Source organism: Micromesistius poutassou (genome assembly GCF_964030765.1).
Source record: "Micromesistius poutassou genome assembly, chromosome: 20".
Lineage (NCBI taxonomy): Eukaryota > Metazoa > Chordata > Actinopteri > Gadiformes > Gadidae > Micromesistius > Micromesistius poutassou.
Window position 1 is genome coordinate 2,744,351 of NC_140290.1, and position 15,000 is coordinate 2,759,350.

Consider the following 15,000-nt stretch of genomic DNA (forward strand, 5'->3'; position numbering starts at 1 on the left):
TGTGGATACCCCGTCGTCGTCGTCTCCTCCTCCTCCTGCTCGCCCCGTGACCTTCTCCTCCCCCCCGTCCACGTTCCATTCCTCCATGATGTACGACCGCTTCACGTTCGTCCCGCTCGGGCCGGCGGCGGCGCCGCGGGGACGGCTGAGGGTCTGCCAGGGCGCCCTCTGCTGCCACCTGCGGTACCGGAGGTCACCGGCAGGGGCCGGCGAGCTGTACGCGCTCGGGGCGTTCGCCGGCAACCACACGGTCAACGGCCGCTACGCCCTGCAGGTAGGACCCAGACCCTGAACACAGAGCAGGGCGGCCGTAACGGGCGGGGTGGTGACTCCCAGCTGGAAGGTTCTGGGTGAATCACTTGGGGGGGGTGGGGGGGGGGGGGGGGGGTCATTTCTCTTCTAGTGCCGACATGGAAGTGGGTTGTTTTGCAAAAAGAAAAAGTGACGTTTTAACATCTCTTAACTTGTCTCAAACTCAAGGTGTGTGCACTGGTCCGATGTGCGGGCCCCGAGGCAGCGTCCTGCGGACAGGAAGTGGTGGAGGCCGAGTCTAGGATGGACTTCCTGTTGAGCGGGAGGTTTGAGACGCCGCACGTCTACCCGTCGCTGGTGGTCAGCGGCGCGGCGCTGGAGCAGCCCCGCTGCCTGGACAGGACGCCAAACGGAACCGTTACCATGGCGCACTCCGGCATGGCTGCCGGCCTGGTCACCGCCTGTCTCTACGGACGCATGTATGACCTGGACCGGATCTGATGTATGACCTGGACTGGATCTGATGTATGACCTGGACCGGATCTGATGTATGACCTGGACCGGCTCTGATGTGTGTACGTGTTTGCGTTTTTGCAATGCAAATGTTCACACATTGGCAATTTATAGATTTAAAAATGTATTGAAATAAATTGAATTTAAGGGAGTCTAGAAAATAAATGAAGCGATAATTTAATTTAGACAAATCTCAAGACTTTCCTGCGACCTTTGACCCTGTGATGACTTCAGCGACACTTACTGTGAATGAGCAACACTGCATGCCCCAAGAAATAACATCTTGTGTATCTTTTCAAAACAAAAAAAGTATTTATTAAGTTCATTCAATCAACGCCTTTAAAAACATTTACAACAAGGACACATCTGTCCTCTGTGGAAATGTTGTTGGGAAAGTCCATGGATCTTCTCTATCTCTGACACATAATTTATCCTCACATACACACTCACAGACACACACACTCACAGACACACACACTCACAGACACACCACCCTCTTCATTACAATACAGTACAGACCATAAAAATGCCAAAGCTGCAGCCCGGAGGCGTCCCACGCCCCCGGCCGCGGACAGGGAAATGATAAAACCCTAATGTACTGTATACTATTTATATTCCATTCCATCAATACTTCTCATCTTCCCCTCCTGTCTCCTGAGTGGTCGGCCGGCCCTGTCAGTCCATCAGTGGCGGCGGCCAATAGCAGCGTCTCTGGGCCACATTAACCGGGCGTTAACCCGGGGTTAACTGGGGGGGGGGGGGGGGGAGCGGGTGTGTGTGTGTGTGGCGGGGCGGGGGGCGGGGCGGGGCAGGGGGGGGGGGGGGTGGAGGGGGACCTCTCTTCAGTACGTCTCAGAGTCCGAGTCGTTGAGCTCCTCGTCCGCCGCGGCCGAGGACGGCGGGCGGTCGCGCCGGCGACGGGGGGCGTGGCCGGGGCGCAGGGAGGGCAGAGGGGCGTCCGCGGCCACGCCCCTGGTGTTGGCGTGCTTCGACGAGGAGGAGGAGGAGGAGGAGGAGGAGGAGGGGGGGTGGTGGTGGTGGTGGTGGTGGTGGTTGACGACGGCCGCCCGGGCGCGCGGCGCGGCGGACAGCGTCGCTATGGCGACCATGGGGGAGGAGGAGGAGGAGGGCATCATGGAGCTGAGGATGAGCGCCAGGCAGTCTGCCACGTCCCGGTTGGGGGCGCACGCCAGCGCCGGGGTGTAGCCTACGAGACACACGTGGTCACTGTGTGTGTGTGTGTGTGTGTGTGTGTGTGTGTGTGTGTGTGTGTGTGTGTGTGTGTGTGTGTGTGTGTGTGTGTGTGTGTGTGTGTGTGTGTGTGTGTGTGTGTGTGTGTGTGTGTGTGTGTGTGTGTGTGTGTGTGTGTGTGTGTGACGGTATTTGTTATGGTAGAGATCATTAAAGCTGAAATATCTGCTTTTATTATTATGCAGTAATGTATAATTAGACAAAAAAAAAACGTATCTTTCTGATTCCTATAGCTGCTCTGCACTGCTTTATAATCATATGCTTGATTCTCAATTGTAAGGCTCTCTGGTCACTGTGGAGAACAGTCTGCGAAATGTAAGTGTGATATAAATGTTATCACATCATGCTTCTTCATGTAAAGGGAAAACGTTTCTTGGGAGAGCCGGACATCGATACCACGTATCTCTGGGCTAACTGTGTCCTGCCCCGGTCCAGAGGGCAGTCAACCCCTCCTCCTACCCCACCAGTCACGCTGGTAGTGAGACAGAGGGACCAGTGACCACCAGGGCTTACCGTTCTCATCCACGGCCTGGATACTCGCCCCCTTCCCCAGCAGCTCCTGGACCACCACGGTCAGGCCGCTCTTGGCCGCCACGTGCAGGGGCCTGGGGGGGGGGGGGGGGAGAGAGGGATGAGAGGCTGATGGTCTCCTGGGGGGGGGGGCTCCAGTGAACATCCTACGGCAGCAGGTTGGTGGATACGTACGTCTGCAGAGCAGCGTTGGTGCAGTTGATCAGGTTGCGGTCGTGGATCTTCTCCAGGATCAGCAAGGCGCTCGTCTCGTGACCCTGGAGGGGGAGACACCAAGCGGGGGGAGGGGGAGACACCAAGCGGGGGGAGGGGGAGGGACGATGACGAGGACGAGGAGGAGGAGATGAAGAAGAAAATGACAGCTTAGTTGCACAAACTGATTAAAACAGAATGAAATCTGAGCTGACTGCTGGTCTGCCGGTGGCAACAAGACGTCCCGATGAAACAACAATGTTGAGCCATTGATACATTATGGGATAACGAGTGAGGTCTGAGTGTGTGCGAGCGTGCTTTACCTTTCCACACGCCAGGTGTAAGGCGGTGTTCCTGTCCCTGTCCTGCAGCGTCAGGTCGGCTTTAGCACTGCTCACCAGCACCTCTGAAACCCAGAACGCTGGTTAACGCCCGCGCGTGCGTGCGTGGGTGGGTGCACGTGCCCGTGTGCGCGTGCATGCGTGCGCGTGTGAGTGCGTTTCGTGCGTGCGCCCACTGACCCACAGTGTTGGTCTGTCCGTTGTGAGCAGCCATCATCAGGGGCGTGCTGCGGGTGTGTGTGTCCGTGGTGTTGGCGTGCGCGCCGTGCCCCAGCAGGAGGGACACACACTCCACGTGGTCGGAGAACGCCGCGGCGTGGAGAGGGGTGCTGGGGGGTTCACCGCTCAGTCAGTAACAGTTCATAGCAAGGACCCACCTTATCCAACGGTATCCAAACTTTAATGCTCCCCAACTTTTCTATTCGTTGTTGTTATTTTTTTATTTAGCAAGATAAATGTGTGTATTCAGATTGTCTGTGTGTGTGTCTGTGTGTGTGTGTGTGTGTCTGTCTCACCGGCCCTTGGAGTCTATGGTGTTGACGATGGCGCTGCCCAGAGAGTCTAGAAGCATCTCCGCCACACCCTCGTTGTCGTTCATCCTGCAGTGGACAACACACACCGTCGGAAAATCGAGATCACCACATAATCACTGATCTGTGTGCGTGTGTGTGTTAATGTGTGTGTGTGTGTGTTAATGTGTGTGTGTGCGTGTGCATGTGCGTGTGCGCGTGTGTGTGTGTGTGTGTGTGTGCAGACAGACTCACACAGCACAGTGCAGTGGACTGAAGGAGTTTCCCTGAATGTTCCGGAACGCCTCGTGTTCCAGCAGCAGCTCCACACAGCCGTCGTAACCTGGAGAGAGACGGCACCATGCGTTCGTCTAGGGCTGGGCGATTCATCTCATTCTGATCGCGATTCTGATTTCAGAGTGAAACGATCACCAAACTAATATAATCGAGTTTAAACTTTTTTTTTTTATTTTTTTTTATAGAAATTGCAGAACAGCTGCATTTTGAGTATTTTTTTAAAGGGGAAATTTCAAGTTCTCATTTTAAAAGTGAGATTATGAATAAATGCATCGTGTTTTCAAACTCAAAAATAATCGTTTGAATAGTCGAGATTTCAATATTGACCAAAATAATCGTGATTATGATTTTTTCCATAATCGAGCGGCCCTAGTTTCATCTGTGATGTTAAAGACTGCGCTCACATCTTCACATCTTGTCTTGGTTGGGGAAGGAGTTTCACCGTAGGCCTGAGCCCAGCAGAATCATACAGTTTATGACGTATTGTATGAATGTTCTCTCTGGGTGCAATTAGAAACACCTGAAACCAGTCAGAGCAACGGGCTGTGTGACACATCAGCAGCAGACGTCTTGATAGTTGATGATAAATACCTTAATAGCGCTCGCGTTTGGCCATTCTCTGTACAGTCATCATATCAAACACACCCGATTAGACAAACGGCTGCAATTGTCCCGATCGGGGGCCAGGTCTGCCTGAAATCTTCATTATCAATTTGAATTATATTTAATATAATTTAAACGTACATTTTGTATAGAATTAATTTTATATGTATCGTTCTTCGTTATATTCTATCTCACTTTATTTCAGGGCACTCAGCATGCTGCTCATCAACCATTCATCGTGGGCCATACGTCACGTTTTCACCCGATAACGATGATAAAACTCATCAAAGAGTTACAATCAGATCTTTGATGAGGTGGAGATACTGTTGGTCTAGACTGCAGTCTTAACGCGACTGCCTTCTTGCAGGGGTAGGGAGAGACTTTTTCGTTGAATTAACATAAGGTAGACAACTGTTAGCTTGTTGCTCTGGGAGAAATACGACGGCGTGGCGCTGGCACGCACTGGGACGCACTGGGACACACTGGGACGAAGCCAATGGTCACTGGAAATTAGACCTGCTGCATCCCTGTGCTTTGTTTACCTGTTCTATGACAACAGGAAACCCCTTATAGCTCCTAGCTCCAGCGTAGCACTAGCTTCCTGCTCTACCTCCATGGGTGGAGAGCAGTTGAATGCAGACACAAACGTAACAGTTTGGTTTGTGACAACAAGTAACTCAGAGGCTATAATGTGAATGTCTGTCTGTCTGTCTGTCTGTCTGTCATGGGTCCCAGAGGGGGGGGGTCTGTGTGTGTGGGGGGGGGTTACCGTTGTAGCAGGCCCAGTGCAGCGGCGTGTAAAGGTCTGTGTGTGTGTGTGGGGGGGGGGTTACCGTTGTAGCAGGCCCAGTGCAGCGGCGTGTAAAGGTCTGTGTGTGTGTGTGTGGGGGGGGGGGGGGTTACCGTTGTAGCAGGCCCAGTGCAGCGGCGTGTAAAGGTCTGTGTGTGTGTGTGGGGGGGGGGGGGTTACCGTTGTAGCAGGCCCAGTGCAGCGGTGTGTAAAGGTCTGTGTGTGGGGGGGGGGGGGGGGGGTTACCGTTGTAGCAGGCCCAGTGCAGCGGCGTGTAAAGGTCTGTGTGTGTGTGGGGGGGGGGGGGTTACCGTTGTAGCAGGCCCAGTGCAGCGGCGTGTAAAGGTCTGTGTGTGTGTGTGGGGGGGGGGGGTTACCGTTGTAGCAGGCCCAGTGCAGCGGCGTGTAGCCCTGGTTGTCGGTGAGCTGGGTGGGGGCGTGGTAGGCGCTGGCCGCCAGCAGCAGGACCCCCAGGGCCCCCAGCCGCCCGCAGGCCGCCGCCAGGTGGACCGGCGTGCGGCCCCGCACGTCCCTCACACACACGCTGGCCCCCCGCTGGAGCAGGGCCTCCACACACTCCTTCTGGCCCGTCACTGCCTGGGGGGGGGGGCGGGGGCGGGGGGGGGGGGCACAATGACATACAAGGCAAGGTAACTCTATTAATAACGCACTTTTCATACACAAGGCAGACTCAAAGTGCTTCACGTATAAGCACTGTCATACAATAAAATGAAACAATAGATAAGTAAAAAGTAAAATTGATAGAAAATAAAGGCAAAGTTTAAAAAGCATTTTAGAAACTTTTTTTTTTTTAGAAAGGCAAAGTAAAAAATAAAAAAAAGCTTTTTAGAAAGTGAGAAAATTTAAAATAGATAGAAGCATTGTATTCTTTATTTCAAGGATAGCCCCTTGAGATGTACCATCTCATTTTCGAGGGGGTCCTTACAATAATGACAAACAATACAAAGATAGCAAAGAGTAAGTACTAAACATAAATCCAAACACATAAGCACAAGGACAAACACTCACACACCCATGCACACTCCAACACTGCTCCCCAAACCCTAACCCTATTGTAGATTTAACATTTAGCAGAAAGCTAAAGCAAACATAAAAAGTCTTCAGTCTTGTTTTAAAAGCTGTCAGAGTTGGGGCAAGTCTTAAATCCTCAGGGAGTTTATTCCAGCTATTTGTTGCATAGTAACTAAATCCTGCTTCCCCATGTTTCGTGTTGACTCTGGGGATAATTAACAGATTGGTCTCAGAGGATCTTAGTGGTCTAGAAGGCTTATGTAGTGGAAGCATATCAGTTAAATATTTTGGCCCTAAACCATGTAGGGATTTATAGGTTAGCAACATGATTTTAAAATCAATTCTCTGACATACAGGGAGCCAATGTAACGATTTAAGAATTGGTTTAATATGTTCAAATTTTTTGGTCTTTGTTAGAACTCTAGTAGCAGCATTCTGAACAAGCTGTAGTTGCCTTAATTTAGAGTTTTTGGGAGACCTGTAAGGAGACCATTGCAGTAATCAAGCTTGCTAGTGATAAAGGCATGTACAAGTTTTTGTAAGTCTTCGGTAGACATGCACTTTACTGTCTGTGCTGAACAATGATTAGAGTTGAACCAAATGTGTGGAGTTAAAGCCCACCAGATTGACCGTTTGAACGGGGGGAGATACAACACAGCAGTATTGTTTTTAATAGCGTCAGCTGGAGAAAGACGTGATGAGATCAGATTCAGGTTTACTGAAGACAAGGAATGCCCCGTGATGGAGGCTGATCACTCACAGGAAAACAGGCTGATGGACCCCTGAACACTTGTCTGGAACTACGTCTGTGAGTGAGTGAGTGAGTGAGTGAGTGAATAAGTGAGTGAGTGAGTGAATAAGTGAATAAGTGAGTGAGTGAATAAGTGAGTGAGTGAGTGAGTGAATAAGTGAGAGAGTGAGTGAGTGAATAAGTGAGAGAGTGAGTGAGTGAATAAGTGAGAGAGTGAGTGAATAAGTGAGTGAGTGAGCAGTGAATAAGTGAGTGAGTGAGTGAATAAGTGAGAGAGTGAGAGAGTGAATAAGTGAGAGAGTGAATAAGTGAGAGAGTGAGAGAGTGAGCGCTCACCCCTCGGTGCAGCGCCGTCCGGCCCCAGCGGTCCTTCGCCGCCACGCTGGCCCCCTGGCTGAGCAGCGAGTACACACACTCTGTGTGTCCGCTCAGCACGGCCAGCATCAGAGGGGTCCTGCACACACACACACACACACACACACACACACACACACACACACACACACACACACACACACACACACACACACACACACACACACACACACACACACACACACACAGTAGGAAGTAACGGCTTTATCGGACCAGTTGGGTGGCAAGTCAATATAAATAGATAAAACAACAAAAGCAAAAGCAAACTACATCACACACACACACACACACACACACACACACACACACACACACACACACACACACACACACACACACACACACACACACACACACACACACACACACACAGTAGGGCTGAACAATTAATCAAATTCAAACAGACATCACGATGTAATAGAACGCAGCTTCCAAATCTCAAAAGGCTGCGATTAAAAGAAATAAATAAAGGCCCCTCTACCACACCACAGGCTGTGAAACCTCAGTGTCTGTCTGTCTGTCTGTCTGTCTGTCTGTCTTTCATGGGTCCCGGGCCACAGAGGAAGGTCTGCGTGGGGGGCGGGGGCCCAGTGCAGCGGTGTGTACCCCTGGTTGTCGGTCAGCTGAGTGGGGGCCCATAGGGCCCGATATGACGCCCCTCAACACGGGGACCAGGGCCGGGTCTTTGGTGAAGACGCCGATCAACTTTTTCCGCTACTACCGCGTACATGTGGTCAAGTCGCACGTGTTTACATATTACATTATATTATATTATTACGACGACTTTGAATTATCTAGATATTTGTATAGTGTTCGAGCCCCACACACACACACACACACACACACACACACACACACACACACACACACACACACTTACTGTCCGTTGCTGTCCTGTACGTCGACTGAAGTGTGCTGGTTGTTGCCCGACATGAGTAGACGCAGGCACTCTGGATATCCGTTCAGAGCTAGGTGGAACACACACACACACACACACGCACACGCACGCACACACACGCACACACACACACACGCACACACGCACTTTAAGCTAAATGTCAATCTGCATCATCTAGAATTCTCATTGGATTTGTTTTAAATTATGAATCATATTCCATTCTACCAAAGTACTAGAAACATATGAAGGTTTATACTAGGTGTATCTCTGTTTCAATGTCAGAGTCATTAACACAGCTCCAAGCCACGCTGACCATCTGATACCGGCACATGTACCCCCTGCTTGGTCTGGTGCTGCAATGTACAGATACACACACACGCACACACACACACACACACGTCTGTACTGACCCCAGAGGAAATAATCATTCTACAGCGGCTCAGCTCCAGCCATAAACACGAAAGTAAATAGAATAGAACTAGCAAACAAAAATACACAAAAAATACAATTTAAACATTCTAATAAAATAAATTATAGAAAATGTGCATTTAACCAACAGCAAAATGTAATAAAATTACAAAATGACAATTATATTAATAATAAAATATGTTTGTAAGTCGTGCGTGCGTGCCTGTGTGCGTGCGTGCGTGCGTGCGTGCGTGCCTGCGTGCGTGCGTGCCTGTGTGCGTGCGTGCGTGCCTGTGTGCGTGCGTGCGTGCCTGTGTGCGTGCGTGCGTGCCTGCGTGCGTGCGTGCCTGTGTGCGTGCGTGCGTGCCTGCGTGCGTGCGTGCCTGTGTGCGTGCATGCGTGCCTGTGTGCGTGCGTGCGTGCCTGTGTGCGTGCGTGCGTGCGTGCGTGCCTGTGTGCGTGCGTGCGTGCCTGTGTGCGTGCGTGCGTGCCTGTGTGCGTGCGTGCGTGCCTACGTGCGTGCGTGCGTGCGTGCGTGCGTGCGTGCGTGCGTGCGTGCCTGCGTGCGTGCGTGCGTGCGTGCGTGCGTGCGTGCGTACCTGCGGCGTGCACGGCCGTCCTCTTGTGTGAGTAGTCGCGGGCCATGGGTGTGGCGCCGTGATGGAGCAGCAGGGACACACACTCCTGGTGGCCCCGGGAGCAGGCCAGGCTGAGGGGGGTCCGGCCCTCGGGGCTCCGGACGTCCACCTCCAGCAGGGAGGACAGCAGCACCTCCAGGGCCCCGCAGTGGCCGTGGTACGCCTACCCACACACACACACACACACACACACACACAAACATTAACACACACCTTGAGACACACACACATTATCACACACACACACACACACACACACACACACCTTGAGACACACACACATTATCACACACACACCTTGAGACACACACACATTATCATACACACACACACACACACATCTTTAGACACACATACACACACACACACACACACACACACACACTTAAAATTGACATTTAGTCATTAGATCCAAAATGACTTACGAGGAACACAATCCAAGTTTCAAGTTCAAGTTTCATTTATCATGTACTCATAAATCATAATTTATCACTATTGAAAATTGATGTGCTCAAATGTCCGTTCAACTTTAAGAATAAATTAAATACTGGAGTTAAGGATGGAGAAAAAGGCTAGAAAAAAAAGAAGAAAGAAGTGCAAAAAATAAAAAATAATAATGCCACCACACAATCAAAATTTGAGTAAGTACAAAAAAAACTCCACGTACGGCATGACCTAGTTTCTAAAAATAAGTGGAGAGGAGGGTAGTGTAAAAAAAACATCAGATGCATCTCAGAGACACACGTGACATCGTGCCCTCTAACTTAAACCTCATCAAATTGAATTAGACAGAGGAAGCTCAGAATAACAACAAGTTAGTTCACGCTGAATCAAACACACGGGGAGGTGGACGGGGGGGGGGGAGGTGGACGGGAGAGAGCAGGGAGAGGTGGGGGAGAGAACCAGGGGCAGGACTCACGGCCAGGTGCAGCGGGCTGACAGGAGCGCTGCACTCCGAGTCACTCAGCAGCTCCAGTCCAGACGAGTCCATCAGCTGGAACCGAAAGGGGAAGGAAACACATTCAGCACAACAAGCTGCACACTCCACACACGTCCAGCAGAGGGAGGGGGGGGAGGTTGACGTTGGCCCTCTCTCTCGCTCGCTCACTGACTCGTAAAAAAAAAAAAACCACACAAACAAACTCACCACATCCAGAGGAGTCTCGCTAGCGATCTGAAACACAGACAGACACACACAAGCGTAGTTGACGCTTGATTACTGTGATTACTACTGAGGTGACGCTGGGGGTGAATGCAGGCGAGCGGCGTGGCGGGGGAGCGGCGCGCACCAGTTCCAGGCACAGCGTGTGGCCGTAGGCCGAGGCGTAGTGCACGGGGCTGAAGCCGTGGTGGTCTCGCACGCCCGGGTCCGCATCGTTCCTCAACAGGTACTCCAGGCACCTGGCGCACACACGCGCACGCACACACACACACACACACACACACACACACACACACACACACACACACACACACACACACACACACACACACACACACACACACACACACACACACACACACACACACACACACACACACACACACACACAGAGAATACTATTGGAGAACGAGCAGTGGGGGTAGGAAATGCACTGGAGGGAAAAAAGAGAACGTAAGCATTCTTCAGTTACAGAGCAGATTCCATTGCTGGAATTGTAGCACACAAACACACACACACACCCCCACACAAACACACACACACACACACACACACACACAGACACACACACACCCCCACACAGACACACACACACCCACACAGACACATTTTAACTTCTTTATTTATGTCTGAAATTCATAATAGATACGTACATAAGGACATACATGTCACAGATACAAAACATTGCTCAGGCATGATCCAGCAATGTGGGTCTGATGACAGTTCAGACAGCAGATCTTTTTGTAGATCCTACAAGTTGGTTGATGAGGCTTTTTTTGTACATTAAACAGACAGACAGACAGACAGACAGACAGACAGACAGACACACACACACACACGTGCGGTACTGACTTCCCGTCTGCGTCTCCGGCGGCGGCGTAGTGCAGGGGGCTGCAGCCCCTCTTGTCCAGCTCCTTGACGCTGGCCCCGGAGCCCACCAGGGCGAACACACACTGGTAGTTACAGTTGGCCGCAGCGTAGTGGAGCGGGCTCCTGGGGGGGGGGGGGGGGGGCAGAGACAGAGAGGCTCTGGTTCAGGCTGTGATTGGCCGATTAGGTTGAACGCAACTAAAAAGGAGTATCTGGGGACGGGCTACTTCTGAGTGATGGACGTGTTTCAGTCCGTTACATGGAGAACGGGGAAGGAAACGGTAGGAGTGATGCTACTGTTAGACAAATAGGAGTGTGTGTGTTTGGGGCGAGATGGGGGGGATGTAAAGGGACAATATATAACGTTGACCGCAAGTGTTTAAAATGGGCTCTGCGGTCCGAATTCACAATATTGGACAGAGTTGTCTGCGCCTGACCGCTCCTCCCCAGACTCAAAGCTCTCGCGGGTTGCCAGGTTAAGGGAACTGAAGAAACACGTTTTATTTTGAGACAAGCACAATTATTATATTTTGACAATAACAAGCGCAGACGAGTCCTAGCCTTCAGCCTCTCACACGTGCACCAGAAGTCTGAACTTCTTAGCTGATGAATCAGCTAATGTGTTTGTTTTTTGCAATCCATTTATTGTTTGCAAATCATAAACCAGCTCATGTGTGCCATCAATCTTAAATCCTTCTAAAGCCGTCTGTGTTTTATCACAATCTCAGTGGATGCAGTTTGTTTGCTTACTACCATGGCTGCAGCACAGTCTTTATTTATTTTCTTCACAATTAGTTTAAACCTGGCCACCCTGGGTACTCTGAGGACAGTGAATCACAACATACAGGCCAAAACTAAAACAAACGTTGCGACCCGGGACGGAAATCCATTCTGGCTGTAGCATTGTTGTCAGAGGAGGAACAACAAAAGGAATCTTATGTTTTATTTGCTCTGGCTTATCCATCTTGCCCTCCTACCGTTCAGACAGACTTCCACCAGACCTGGCCTGGGCCAATCACAACCTTTCCTCTAACATGGGGCGGGGTCAATACATTGACTGTGCAGAGGAGCGCTGTCGAGACATTTTCATAAACAACCAATGAGGATGTGAGGATCTGGTCTGTGCCAGAACCCCATGGTCATCAGAAATGACTGGAGAGGTTCCAAACTAGTGTGCATTTGCGCATTGGTCGACGGGCCCTCCCATCTGAACGCACACACAGAGCTTGTAATAAATCATGCAATGTCCAAACAGGTATATTATACACACTATACTGACAACAACACTATGACACTATGAGCTTATACACGCTACACTGACAACAACACTATGAGCTCATACACGCTATACTGACAACAACACTATGACACTATGAGCTCATACACGCTATACTGACAACAACACTATGACACTATGAGCTCATGCACGCTACACTGACAACAACACTATGACACTATGAGCTCATGCACGCTACACTGACAACAACACTATGACACTATGAGCTCATGCACGCTACACTGACAACAACACTATGACACTATGAGCTCATGCACGCTACACTGACAACAACACTATGACACTATGAGCTCATGCACGCTACACTGACAACAACACTATGACACTATGAGCTCATGCACGCTACACTGACAACAACACTATGACACTATGAGCTCATGCACGCTACACTGACAACAACACTATGACACTATGAGCTCATGCACGCTACACTGACAACAACACTATGACACTATGAGCTCATACACGCTATACTGACAACAACACTATGACACTATGAGCTCATGCACGCTACACTGACAACAACACTATGACACTATGAGCTCATACACGCTATACTGACAACAACACTATGAGCTCATACACGCTACACTGACAACAACACTATGACACTATGAGCTCATACACGCTACACTGACAACAACACTATGACACTATGAGCTCATGCACGCTACACTGACAACAACACTATGACACTATGAGCTCATGCACGCTACACTGACAACAACACTATGACACTATGAGCTCATGCACGCTACACTGACAACAACACTATGACACTATGAGCTTACCGGCCAAAGTTGTCCCTCCTGTTGAAGTCTGATCCGGCGTTCAACAGCAGGTTCAAACACTCCACATTCCTAGAGGGTGGGGGTCAGAGAGAAGATGGTGTTACGTTGTTATTTGTCAGGATGAGGATAATGTGCACGGATCACAGACGGTCTTGGTGAGTGACAGGTGGGACGAGCCCCGGCGACTGACCCTCCTGCTGCGGCAGCGTGCAGACAGGTCCTTCCAAAGTCATCCGGGGTGTCTATGTCAAAGCCTGCACAAAAAGGACGTCAAGGATGATTTATTCGCAATTGTTTCCACACCACACTGTGTGTAGCATTGTTTGTGTGTGTCTGTATGCAAGTGTGTGTGTGTGTGTGTGTGTGTGTGTGTGTGTGTGTGTGTGTGTGTATGCAAGTGTGTGTGTGTGCGTTTCATAATGCAAGTGAGTATGTATGCAAGTGTGTCTATATGCGAGTGTAAGTGTGCGTGCCTGCTAGGCATGGGCGATTTGTGGAAAATTTGGTCAGAACGAACGAATCCCGAAGGTGAACGACGAGAACTGATTCCCAAAACAAGAGAACTGGGCCCCGTTTCCCGATAAAGATGGATCCACGCTCGTACGATCATTCTTACGATGGATCTTACGATGCTTCCTAACTTTTTTCCCGAGCGTTTCCCGAAACTCCTCTTAACATGAACGCGCGTGCTCTGCTCTTACGACGTCGTAGGATTGTAGCTGTCTACTGACACGGTGCTGAAATGGGCTCCGTATGAGGGGGAGACGCAGGAATGCTGTTGGATTAAACTATATTTTGTGGCAGCAAAAAAATATCTCCCCATCAAGGCCAACAGCAGAGTAGCCTACGAAAAGAATAGACTAATATGAATGCTACAAATATTAAAACACAATTGATTAGGTCTCGGCCGACATATGCTATATCAGTTCTAATCCTGAACGCACCGCGCGTAGGCCTACATTGTTTCACGAGGTTTTAACAACGTCGTTATGCAACGATGCTTTCGGGAAACGGTCTGAAAACTCTGCAATGAACTTTACGACGCACTTAGGCTGACGATGCTTTCGGGAAACGGGGCCCTGATTCTTTTTTTTTTTTAACAACAAAAATATGGTCACGTAAATAAAAGATAAACAAACGAACAGTCGACTTTACATTGATTGAGTCTAAAACGTTCTCATGGTGGTTGAGGCAGCTTGGGCTGTTCTTCTTAAAACCACACAGACGTGTGATGCTCCAGCGGCGTTGTAGGCTAGTGCTACAGAAATGTGCTGTTCTCCGGGCACCGTCACCGTCTGAGACCTTCTCCATTTGCGGAGGGTCCATTTGCGGGCGTACCTCATATTTAAAAGCAAAGTGGTGAGGCAAAATGACGCCAAATGACGAAACAGACCATATGACTTAACGAACTGAACGAACTGAACGAACGAATCAAACGAACGATTGGTGATAGTGAAAGGAACTGGAAGGAAAATAATAGTTTTTCCCATGCCTAGTGC

General features: G+C 50.1%; 2 protein-coding genes across 2 annotated transcripts in view; one reads left to right on the top strand and one right to left on the bottom strand.

Moving 5' to 3' along the window:
* The window catches only part of btd (biotinidase), a 3,416-nt gene extending 2,499 nt beyond the window's left edge, over nt 1-917 (top strand). Inside the window, exons 5-6 of the mRNA XM_084484796.1 lie at nt 1-274; nt 481-917. Coding sequence (XP_084340922.1) covers nt 1-274; nt 481-753 — 547 coding nt within the window. The 3' untranslated portion in view covers nt 754-917. The remainder of the gene's footprint in view (nt 275-480) is intronic.
* Nucleotides 918-1,596: 679 nt separating this feature from the next.
* ankrd28a (ankyrin repeat domain 28a) overlaps nt 1,597-15,000 on the bottom strand; it is a gene marked incomplete at its 5' end in the record, with an annotated part of 21,494 nt that continues 8,090 nt past the window's right edge. Inside the window, 17 exons of the mRNA XM_084484797.1 lie at nt 1,597-1,972; nt 2,530-2,621; nt 2,722-2,804; nt 3,063-3,145; nt 3,261-3,409; nt 3,596-3,679; nt 3,845-3,932; nt 5,657-5,876; nt 7,399-7,516; nt 8,318-8,405; nt 9,343-9,544; nt 10,301-10,375; nt 10,529-10,555; nt 10,671-10,782; nt 11,396-11,536; nt 13,502-13,570; nt 13,692-13,755. Of these exons, the coding sequence (XP_084340923.1) occupies nt 1,608-1,972; nt 2,530-2,621; nt 2,722-2,804; nt 3,063-3,145; nt 3,261-3,409; nt 3,596-3,679; nt 3,845-3,932; nt 5,657-5,876; nt 7,399-7,516; nt 8,318-8,405; nt 9,343-9,544; nt 10,301-10,375; nt 10,529-10,555; nt 10,671-10,782; nt 11,396-11,536; nt 13,502-13,570; nt 13,692-13,755 (2,060 nt within the window). The 3' untranslated portion in view covers nt 1,597-1,607. The remainder of the gene's footprint in view (nt 1,973-2,529; nt 2,622-2,721; nt 2,805-3,062; nt 3,146-3,260; nt 3,410-3,595; nt 3,680-3,844; nt 3,933-5,656; nt 5,877-7,398; nt 7,517-8,317; nt 8,406-9,342; nt 9,545-10,300; nt 10,376-10,528; nt 10,556-10,670; nt 10,783-11,395; nt 11,537-13,501; nt 13,571-13,691; nt 13,756-15,000) is intronic.